Source organism: Corvus brachyrhynchos, unplaced genomic scaffold (assembly GCF_000691975.1).
Source record: "Corvus brachyrhynchos isolate BGI_N302 unplaced genomic scaffold, ASM69197v1 scaffold29, whole genome shotgun sequence".
Classification (NCBI taxonomy): Eukaryota; Metazoa; Chordata; class Aves; order Passeriformes; family Corvidae; genus Corvus; species Corvus brachyrhynchos.
Window position 1 is genome coordinate 1,514,662 of NW_008240033.1, and position 12,232 is coordinate 1,526,893.

The 12,232-nt window shown below is 35.9% G+C and overlaps 1 protein-coding gene across 14 annotated transcripts in view; it reads left to right on the plus strand.

Moving 5' to 3' along the window:
• The window catches only part of CADPS2 (calcium dependent secretion activator 2), a 243,651-nt gene that overhangs the window by 122,510 nt on the left and 108,909 nt on the right, over nucleotides 1-12,232 (plus strand). For all 14 annotated transcript variants that reach the window (XM_017743771.1, XM_017743768.1, XM_017743779.1 and 11 more), the window contains exon 9: nucleotides 9,766-9,832. In XM_017743771.1, the coding sequence (XP_017599260.1) occupies nucleotides 9,766-9,832 (67 nt within the window). The remainder of the gene's footprint in view (nucleotides 1-9,765; nucleotides 9,833-12,232) is intronic.

Here is a 12,232-nt window from a genome sequence, read left to right on the forward strand (position 1 = left end):
AATGGACTGACCCCAGTAGATGGCTCTGATGCTCCCTCACAGTTAGTAGATTCTGTATTCCTAAACTCCTACTTCTACAGCTCCAATCCCAAATCAGTTCCAGTTTAGTAACTCCAGTGGGGGAACAGCATTTGAATGTTTTATTTTCTACATATTTGTTATTATAAAGAGCTTTGACCAAGAGCAGATCTGTGCTGTTTTTGTAGGCTTGTATCTTTCTTGCATAGCTTTTTTTTTCCCCCACCACCATCCAAACTGAAACCATCTTAGGAATTTTTTTCCTAATTACATTAATGAATGTTAAAAATCCTGAATGCCATGAAGAAATACACGAGGAACTTTCTCAAAGGGGATACATTTTTCAGTGATGCATTTCTGTTGTATTCTGGTATAAGTCCTGTGGAATTCAGTTTTAGATTGTCTGCTTCTGTGTGGCATTTCCAAAGATAAATATCCAATCACATTAATGGTTCTGATACAAATTACTGTACACTGAAAGCTCTCTCTTCCAGTGCCACAAGACAATTGCTGAATAGTACTAGTGGGTGCCAGTTTCAGTGTGAAGCATACAAGCTGCTTTCAGGCACAGGTACTTGAGATGTGGAACTGTGCTGCTTACTGGGTGTAGATTTTAAAAGTTTAAAATGGTTGAGAAAACCATTATGGAAATTAATTGAAGCAAAAATCCATTAAAAAGTTAAAAACACACAGACACCATTTCTAGACAAAGAAATCTAGGGACAGTATTATGAGTATATGAGGAACCTGTGGGGATGTATACCTGCAAGCTTCGCTCCATATCCTGTTGAGAACAAGGCACAGGCCTGAAAGTACTTTTGAGTGGCTGCTTCTACATTCTTTTGGAGAAGTTTCTTCCAAAGTGACATGGAGTCAGAAGTCTATTTGTTTCCCTGGCATCTTTAAAATTCTACATGTATTCTGTATAGGAAAGTTTTTTAAAAATTGATACTTTTTAATACCGTAAACTGATTTGTTGGTACTATGAAAGCTTTCTTCCTTGTTTTTACCCTTGTATTGTCATCAAAAGATGGCCAGGAGTGTAAAAGTACTTTTTTGAATCTAGTTTTTGATGAAAGCATCACCTACAGGTATCATTCTGCACCAGTAGGTTTTTTGAGGCAGATTGACTATTAGAATATTAGATTAGCCTTACTGTCTTGAACCAAATATTCATCTAACCGTCTTCCACTGTGGCCAGCTGCAGATGACTAGGAAAATTTATAAGAGTAATTTCTTATTAATCTTCTTAAAGAGTATTCTTTCAGACTCCACCCATCTGCAGACGAAGGACTTTCTGAGCCAGGTATGACTCTTTGCATATGCAAGCATTCCTTGCAATTAAATTTCTCTTTCACAGCCTGTCCAGGAATGCCTAAAATGCACAATGAAATGTAACTGATTTGACTTCATGGAAACAAGCCTCAACAGTTGCACTGCTGTGTGAGTGGAAATTAATGTCTGGCGCTGTTCCTACATTCCTTAGAGGTGCTCAAGACATGATGGAGACAATCTGCACCACTGATATACAGGCATCATTGTGTTTTCTTGCTGTTGTATGTTGGGTGGAAAGAAAAGTGGTATTCATTGGATCCAATGTTTACATGAGTCTGCTAGATTCAAAGGGACTTTTCCAATGTATGAGAGCATGAAGTGTCAAAATTTTAATCCAGAAGAAAATTGTATAGTTCCCAATAAAAAGCTTTTTATTTCTGCAGCGTGGCGAGAGACTGCTATTTCAAAGATTCTGTATGAATTCCAAAAAGGTAACTGCATTTTTGCCATTGCTGCTTAAATTGTACTGTAGTGCTTTTCATTCTTGATGGTTCTGTAGTGGCACAGCTAAAAAGAATTGTTTTCTGCCAAGCATGGCGAACATTTTGAAATCTCTACAGTCAATGTCATCTCTGTTCTTTATTCGCTGAGTTCAGCCATTTCATCCACAAAAGTTTTACCTCATAGCATTGGCTGAAAAGAGCAAACAGGTTTATTATTCTGAATTATGCTTAGAATGAATAATTTTGTCAGACTGCAAATACCAAACATTTTCCATGCATGTCACATTGTTGACTTTTTATGATTCCTAGGTACAGAAAACCTCCTTCCTAGCATCTCTTTTCAGGCAACTAATTACAACAGCTAAGTTAGGAATCTTTGCACTGTAGGGATCTGGTAGAGCACAGGGAGACAGAAGGGTGCTTCCAAAGGGTAATCTGCAAAGTTCTGAAGAAGAAATACCCCCCAAGCACTTTACACTGGATCTATACAAAATACAAGGGAAACAGGATCACTGAAAGTGGAGTTGCAAAGACAAACATATTTAACTTGCTGTTTCCCTTTGGAACATTTTATTTTCACTTTTTTTTTAAATCATAAGTGAGTTGCATGTTTTGACGCACAGTTAAAAGGCTGAACAGCTTTACAAGCTTCTGAAGTGTATTTTCCAACTTCTGGAAAGTGAGGGCTGTTGTGAGGGTGCACTAGGAACTCAAGTTCTGAACAGTCTTGCTCTTTTCCCCTTTGGTTTCTCTCCCATAGGAATTAATGTGGAAGTACTAACCTCCTGCACTGGACATGTTGTGAGGAGTAATTGCTTGGTTTATAAAGCACTACTCAAGTGTCAAGTAATGTTCCTATTAAGAGAACAATGCTATGTAAGTGAGGACTTTTTAAACTGATTTGTTTCAAAGGCTTGGTGATATTTTTAAGTGGTGGTTTTAATCGAATTATTTTAGGGTTTTTTTAAAAAATCCAGCTACCAAGATTTTTAAAAAATATTTTTAAAACATCATATCATTCTGAATAAACATCTTCTGTGTGCACAAATTAAAGGAAAGTGCTAGACTAATTCATTATCATAATTTCTGTCTGTCATGTCAAATCACAAATAGGGATACCAAGTGTAACATGCCTCCTCATTCCTTTGCTAGTTTAGACATACCACTTTATACTAATTCATAAGTACTTTAAAATACCTACTCATGATAATGACAACAAATGTTATGAAAATACTTAGAATTTAGTTTTTGGAATGAAAATGTATTTATCTCATTCTTTTAATATGTTTTATTACAAGAAAAAATAGCTCTGCTGAGGTCTGTATTCTTTATGAATATTGTATTATGAATGAATTTTGTATTATGTCAATACAAAAATGGCAGTGAAAAGTATATAACCAGTCAGAGATAATCAAAGCCAAGTATCATGTCTGAAAGAGATCACTGCTCTTTCTGGCCTCTACCACCAAAGTTTTCAGTACCTTTTGACTGTTTCCGTCAGTGGATGTGTATGACCAAGAAACAAAAGTAAATTTTTCATGCAAACAGGTTCCCAGCCATTTAGGCTTTCTAGATCACAAATAATATCACTGCCAGGCTGGAAAAAAGGTCATCAGGTTTTTTTTTTTATCTAACTGTAGTTCCATGTGCTTCCAGTGACATGGAGAGATATCTAGGCTGGACACCCAGCTGCTTCTGGGTCCTCGAGATGCTTGCAAGTTATTTAAAGTCTGTCAATGTTAAGAACTGTTTCCACAGCTAAAGTCAATCCTCAAGGGAGGGCAGTGCAATTTAGATTTCTTCGACTACTTCAACATCAGAATTTAAATTTAGATTTTCACTTTGAAAACCAGCTTTCTCTTTTTTCCTTTTCTCTTAGCTCCTGCTTTCTGTGCTTTTGCGGTCACAGACTGTTATCCTTTTAGATTAAGTTAAACTAAGAGATGACCTTCAGGAGTGCACCCATATATGCTGCAAAACACAGGTAGCTGTTTTGCCCATGGGTTCAGTTTAGAGCTAGTCCGTAAGCTGCATCAAAAAGCACAGAGGGTGGATGCCAGTTCCTCGGCCCCGGCTGTTTTGCTGAATTACCTGTTTACATTGCATTTAGATTACATTAGAATCAGAGTGCTTTCTACATTTATGTTGGATGAAGGATTCATTCTTTTATTGCCTGGAATTCTCTCAAGGCCAAAGGATGTTTTTCTGTCTTGACAAACACTCACATTTACACGCCAAATAGGTTTCGTGATATGACGTAAATTAGATTAATAATTCTCAAGTTGCCACTGTACTCACTTCACAGGTTCCCTAAGTACTGGCATGCATATTCACAAATGGTGAAGCGCTCTAGAGTGTAGTAAGACATCACTGTTAAAGAATCTAGGGATATCAGATCGTCCAGCATTCCTATAACCATTTATACTGTAAGTGAAAAGTGTTTAGCAGGAAGAAAAGCCACACGTTTTCCTGCTCATACAATGAGTATCTTGCTTATTGGAATAAATGGAACTGTTTTCTGTGGCTGTGATGGTTTTTTTCTTGACATTCTTCAACATTTCTTTATCCTTAGCAGGCATAATTACAGTAGTTTAGGCTGATTTTTTTCATTCCATCTGTTGAAGGCTTATTTAGTTCTCTTTCTCAAGAGCACAGAAAGTACTAAAATGAATCTGAGAATGTTTACAGCTAGATTTCTTATGACCCAGGTCATATTGTTGTCTTGAATCAGTTTTCTCTCTCGTCCTCTACTGAAAACAAAAAAATTTCTTAATCTTGCAGGGTTAAATAAAAGGAGGAATGCAGTGCAAGGAAGATTCCTTTTATGCAAGGCGCAGGGATGACTGAAAGTGCCTGTGGGCATTTGGTCCCCATTGGCTCTCTCAGCGAATGCAATGATGCCCACGGATAGCCTGTATTGTTGTCAGTTAAATGGGATCATGAGTGTCTGAAAGGTGTTTGAGAATGAACTGAAAATCATTTTCACAAGTGGATGATTACTTCTGCCACATGTTAACCGAACTCTATCAGAGTGGCCCAGATTTTTGAGACTGCATTAATTGCTCTTTCAACCTTGACTGAGGTTTCTCTTTAAGAAAGGCCTTTGCTGGACTAAACTGCTACACGTATTGATTTTTCTTTCTGTATTTTTTTCATTGTTTGTGATAAATGAAGCCTTTTACAAGTAGAGAATTTATCATTCAAGATGTAGATAGATTGCTTCATTCCTTAGAATAAAAAGGCTGGTCTAAAAATGATCTCTGTAGAAGGAGTAAGTCCATTCTCATTTCTCCCTCAGTGAATAGCTCCGGTATTCTGCACACAATTATGTTTTTCAGCTATTCATTAGTGCTGATTTTTTTCATCAAAAAGTAGAACCCTGCACTCTCACAGTGAGGTGAGGACTTAGAGCAAATAAGCTGCCGTCTTCCTTCCTGCATATGTCATCACATAACTGAGGCTGAACTATAATATTTAGCAATATGATTTTGCATTTTAGTAGCACAATGAAATGCACTTCAAGAGATATTCAAACTTTATATAATTACTTTATGTAATTACAACATGGTTATGCCCAGACTTTTTAAAGATAATGGTTGTTCATTTTATTTGTTCTATTTCTGACTGAGATGAGATGATATATAAAACATTTTTATCCAGGTGTTTCTGTGTTTTATAGTGGAAATGTAATTTCTTGTAATTTTATTTGTTTTCCAGGAAAATTAACTATAAGTATTAAATGGGAATTTTTTGTATCATATTGTAAGCATTGTAAGGTATAATCATGTAAGTCTGTGACTTCATACAAATCCAATTTTTATCTTTTCATTTGGGAGCGAGTGAAGAGCAAGACAGCAGTATTAAATAATTTTGAAGAAAAGAAGATTGCAGACTGTTTTTAAAAGAAAAAGTCTCAGAAAATTGATTGCAGGGTTTGTACATTTAGTTGCATTTTCATATTAGTACAAAACATGTTAGGAAATCTTCACATTGGGGTCGCATTCAATGACTCAATGTATTTGATCACTTTCTGTGTGCTGAATAAAAGCAGGTGTATTAGTCTTAAGTTACTGGAAATTATGTGAGTAATATAAGAAAACTGAAGAAGGCAGTTTAACTATATTAACTATAAATATTATTATAAATATTATAAATGCATATTAACTATAAATATGCTTTCTAATGTACATTTGTACAGACATAGATGTTACGTGTACATATCTCATTTATTAAATTATATATTTTTACAGAATAAAAGTCTGTCATCTGTACATGTGTCAATATCCATGAAAACACCAGTCTTGTCAGAATATTTATTAAACATTCTCAAAACATGATCTTAAAGAAAAGTCAAATAAATCTAAGCAGTTACTATTATAGTGTTCAGATACAGGGGAAGTATTTCAGTGTCTTCCTTCCCTGTATATGGCTGAACTTTAATAATTCAAGAATTATTTTAGATTATCCCAACTTTGGAACCCAAATTAGAGCAAGAAAAATTGAAGCAAATGGTGTGGTTAGTGTTTAGAAATATGGACCTGGCTACTTCTGAATATCAGTTTCTTGTTTGTATTGCACAAAATCTAAATCTTTTACCTAAGGAAAGGCACAGTGGTTGAATGAATTGCTGTTCTGTGTTTCTTGTGGCTGCTGAGGATGTTTAAAATAGTCTGAACAACTGATGCTGTGCGTTTTGTGTACATTATTTTGGATGGAGAGAGTGACTGTGGCTTCTGGGTGAATGCAGATACACTCATGGGTAAAGAAATAGCAGGCTGCAGCTCTCTGAGTTCGTGACTGTGAGGTTCTGTTCCGGTTTGCAGTACTGGCATTTACCTGAGATTCATGAAAAATGATGCAATTGCCCACCTTAAAAATAAAACATTCTTCCACTTAGCTCTAGGGCTTAGCTCACTTCTGAATCTGTTAACCTATTAATTTTCTGCTCCAGTTGTGAAACCCAAGTGTCATTTAATTGTGAAAACTGGCTCTTGTAGATTTTTTCTGTTCTAGACCTCAACTACAGTGTCTACAGATCCTAGATATTACTGTCTAAATATAAGAAGGTTCTGAGGTCCTTTGCTTCTTTTTTTTTTTTTTTTTCCCCCCAAACAGAAAATGAATGAGAAAGAGGAGCTCAAAGAAGACTCTAGAAGCCTAGGAAGTTTGGGTTCTTCCACTATAAATGTTAGAGTCTTGAGTAAGAATTAATCTCTTATCTTTGAGGAGCAGGCACACTTAAGATGAGCACAGGATATACCCCTTGTAAATGGCTGAAACTTTGTACATTAGAAAAAAATTGGTACCATTAGAGATGGTTTAATTAGAGAGGGATTAATAACATGAGATTATAACCGTGTGTTTATAGTGATTTGTAAAACCAGACAGCATAAGTTTTTGCATTTCTATATTAAATCCCAGCTTTGTGTTATGAATATTATTTTCTTTGTTACCTAGTCCTATGTAAGACCTGTGAATTTTAAAGTTAGGTAGTTAATGTTCCACTCCTTCGTTTCCCAAGGAAGCTCTTTTTCAGCAGCGTAGTTGGAAGTGATTTTTAGGAGGAATAAAAATGCACATTGCTATTTAATTTCTTTTTGTATGCTTTCTTATTTTATACTTTCGAATTTACTATATCTTGTATTATATCTGCCTGTACTGCAGAACTATAGGTGGTACATCTTACATGAAAAGTAATTTAAAAGGCAGCCAAGTAATATAAAAAGATCACCTTTTCTCTGATAACAAATGTTCTTTTAAGACCTCTTATTTTACAAACACATTTCTACAGCAGGCTTGGTTAATAATGAAAAAGAGCTAGCAGAGAGTTTCTAAGGTTGGGTTACTCATTTTACGATAAGCCAGAAGCCTTTGTTAATCTATGGCTTCTTTGTAGACATTTAAGACAAGAGGGTGGGAACGTGGTCAGGACATCTTTGTACTGTAGCTTTGGAGTACTGTGTATTTTCAACTGTATTTTCAACAGTCTGTGGGGCAGTTGCCTTCTGACACATATCACAAAAACCTTCATGATACTCCAAGGGATGCAGGGGAATGCAGTGGCAGAATCACCATGAAGAACAAGGCAGTCTTAGGACTGAGAGAGACCAAAGGCCACCTGTGGAGTTTTTTACTTTTCTCCCTCAGGTCATTAAGCTTCGAGGCTATGTGAAATTCATAATTCGTTTCCCCTCCACCCTATGACAATAGTAAAGAGATTAGCATGGCAATATCAATGTTGTGTGCTTTGGGGAAAGTGAATGCTCTGAAACATGTCTGAAAAGGAAAACAATTCGTATTTTGTGGGGGAATGTGTGACCATCAGTCTGTGAGGTAAATTCTTCCTTATTTGCAAAATATTATAAATTTCTGAATAAACACTAGTAGGCCCTTTTTTTTGTACCCTTTCTGTCATAACCCTTACTCCTTTCTTTTCATTTAATTTATAATAGTCACAGAATTAAGATGTTAAAAAGACTGTGGCAAGATCTGGACTATTCAAAGAAGGCCACATCAGCTGGTAATTGTGTACACAGAGCCAATTTTCTTCCCTTTCATACAAATAAAAAGCAGAGTAACCAAGTAAGGTAGAACTTCAATACAGGTGTAGCAGGATTTGAAGAAGGACAAACACTGGCATCATAATAATAAGGGAGCCACTACATAATCTGACAAACAATTAATAAGCAGGATGCTCAACGTTTATTTCAGACATAAATTTGCCCTTTGTGATGCCTAATATGGAGAAAATGTGCTTGAAAGTACACCCAGGTATGAAGTATGAAAACACCAAGTATGAAAAAGGTTTTGCCTGTATCTTGCTTACTCATTTCACATAAGATGTTGGTTCATTGCTCTGTTTTTAGACTGAGTTGCAAACTACTGGGCAGCAAAGCCACAGAAGTGAGGAGAGGGCAGCAGAGCATGTTCTGTTACCAAAGAGGCCCATGTTCATCTGTCAGTCATCTGACCAACCATCTCCCATCCTAGTTATTATAGCTACTTCGTAACGTATGTACCAGCATCCTCTGGAGAGTGCCCTGTGAAGCCAGCATTCATTGGTCTGAACAATCATTGCTCTGCCTTTGGCCAGCCTAGCTGTACCAGATGTCCTTGACAGAAGCTGGCCAGCCAGAAGGGACATCTCATGCATAACATTTTGCTCTCCTGTCAGGTTTTAAGCAGCATATCCTTACCACTCATAGGCTCTTGCTTACAATCTCACTGCTCATCCTTTTCTTGCTGTCTTTGTTAACAACAGTGCAACATGACCACAGTGACAGAAAAAATGTCACTATAATGCCAGAAAACTCACTGCAAATTCTTGGGTAATGAGTATGCTCTCTCTACCACCAAACAGTATCAGCATCTGTGATTTCTCATCTCAGTGGTTGATACTCCTGATTATATCCTCTGATTCAAAGCCTGGAAATTGCTAAGGTGGCGAGGAGTTTTTGTAATCCTAGAGTCTTTATAGTGAAGTGCTTCTGTTTGGAAATTAGATTCTAGTTTACTCTGAAAAAAATTTAATCTTGTGTGTCTGCTGACATTGTGTTATGTGGGCATTTTATCACACTATCACTGGGACTGACTTCTCACAGACTAAATAAACACTAGAAAATCTGTGGAAACTAAATGGAATAAAAACTGTTGGGGACTTCAGCTTTTCTAACATTCAGTATTTCTGTGTAGTCAAAAGTGTTCTACTTTAAGCTACTTTTTCTATTTTTCAGATAAAATTGGTGAAATAAAAAGCCTTTTGTTTCTGGATTTTTTTCTTATTTTGAGTGAAAAGGAATGTTTCTGCCTTTTTATGATATGAGTGAATAGAATAAAAACACTTTTTGCATATGACAACACTGAAGAAGCAGCTCATTAGAGTAAATTAATGCACATATTTGTGTTTGGTCCTCCTCATGTCATGCTTCTTAATGATGGAAAACCACTCCCTTTATTATTTCTTTTGCAGGTATTTGTATGCTCTAGGACAGAAGGTTTGGAAGCGATGGAAAAAACGCTACTTTGTGCTTGTTCAGGTTAGTAGCCAGCCGTGAAATTTAAATAAAATAGTTCTTGGACTATAAATTATGTATGATTTCTGGAGCCATTTGTAAATCAGTAACTTCAACCAACATGTGCACTATTGCTCCAAGCTTCTTGCAGGACAGAGACATCCCGCTTATTTTTTTAAAATTTATATACCTAGTAAACAGAAATGTTACCAAGTTTTAGAGATATATATAAGTGGATCCCTACGCAGAGCAATGTTTCAACTGAAACATAAAAATTTCTGGATGAAATTTTTGTGACCTCGCTTTTTACCAGCACTAATTTAAAATAAAGTCATATTTCACAAAATGGATTGTGCCTACTGTATAATTTATTCTATCTCAACAAATATTTCCTGCCTTTGAAATTAAAGCAACAATAGTTACTATTAAGAACTTTTTCTGATTTTTTTTAATAATGCCTTTTTTTTTTCCTTCATTTCAACATGAAATTGGGTAAAATTAAAAAATTATTATAGAAAATGTGGTGTAGCAAACAAAGATGTGCTAGGCTCATATTTTATAACTTTTTGTCCAAACCTGGAACTGTTGGTATTTTCGCATGCTAGTGAATGGTGATATTGATTTGAGATTAATAGAATAGTAGATTTTGAGTCGTCAAAACAGAGAAATTAATTATTTTTGGGAGTCTTTGGAAAAAAAATTATTGGTTTCTGTTTGTGTTTGTCTACAGATTACATTTAATGTTCCTCACACTCAGTTGAGAAAACGCTGTTTTGTCTCCTTTGTTTTATTGACAGAAAACTCTTAAACTCTGAGTCTCCATAAGTATCATACAAAGGTTGAAGCCTATTAACGAGGCTTTTTTAAGAACAAAAGCTTCTAAAACTACTTTACAGAAAGCCTGATTTCTTTATCACGCTGTCAGTCACACTCACCTGGTCTCCTCCTACTCCTAAGTGATTAAAATCATAAGGTTGTAAAAAAGAAAATTACTGAACAAGTTCTTTATTAATGTTAAAAGCCAAGAGTATTTGAAGGAGATTCTGGAAAGTCTACAGAATTCATTCAGGTTCTGAGTTTACCAAAGTCCTTTGTGATGAGATGAGGACGTTTTGTGACTATTAATATTTGTTGGGAAGACCTCTATATAGGATAGCTGTCAAGGCATGGATGTGAACAGAAAATAATTTCAAGTTGCAAAGAAAACCAGTAAGACTACGTGCTCCCTCGTCCTTCATCCTTTTCTTTAACACTCACCCTACTTGTCACTCCTTTCACAAAAAGAATGAATTTGTTCTTTTCCTCTAAGCCACAGGTGTCATCTGATTTTTAAATTGTACATCTAGGAGACACATGGTCTTTATATGCATGCAATATGGAGCCAACATCTGGGAGACCGGTTTATTCCAGTCAAGTTAATTTTAACTATTTTCTACTCTCTATGCTGAAATTGAGATACTGGAGGAGAATATTACAGGAATTTTGTACTGTGATGGGATTTAGTCATCTATTTCATTTTAAAACAACTATCAATTCAATAAAGCTATATAAAAAATACAATGTTAAATCAATATTTACTGTCCAGACAGCTGTGGCTCATTTATGTAGTCCTGCTGTGATACATTCACTGGCAATAAGCTGAACTCAATACATGTGAAATAAGCATTCAGTAATGAACCAGTCTGTTGTATTGATGTATTATTGACACATTGACAAGTCTTCCTCTATAGATTAACTTTTAGCTTACAGTGGTAAAATACCAAGGACATGAAATTCAGTGCTAAGACAGAGGCTATCAGTAAGATTTACGCATACTTTGAAAACTTAACTCAGTTGCGACATTGGATGAATAATGTTGATTTTTTCGGAGTGTGATGTGAGTAATGTGCACCTTTATTATTGCTGCACATATTACAAGTTGTTAGTGATTTCCAAAAGAACAGATCAATGTTGTAGAAAGGTTACAGTAGCTGGAAATTTTAATCTCTTCATTATATTTGTTTTTTATCCTTTACTATCCAGTCACTTTTCTAAAAGGTCATTAATTTAAAACCAGAAAATGACAGGGATGTAAAATATTAAGTAAAAAGCCTCAGGTAGACCTGATATGTTTTACTTCATTTACTGTCTGATATCTTCCTCCAGTAATCGGAATGCAGATCCACTTCTGTCATTTCAATTTCACCTGGTCTAATGTTTGAAAAGGCATTCATTTGATTCATGGATAATTGTTTTCTAAACACACCAATCACACAGGCTAATTCTTGCTGCTGGAGTGGGCTGCCCGGTGGTAGCCTGTAGCAGACACCACAGGATCAGCTGCCAGGTGTGCAGTAACACTTCCTCCCAGCACATTGAACAGTGTCTGTGTGCCCATGGGGACATCCCTTAGTGACACTCCTCATAAGTCCCATTCACATTTCT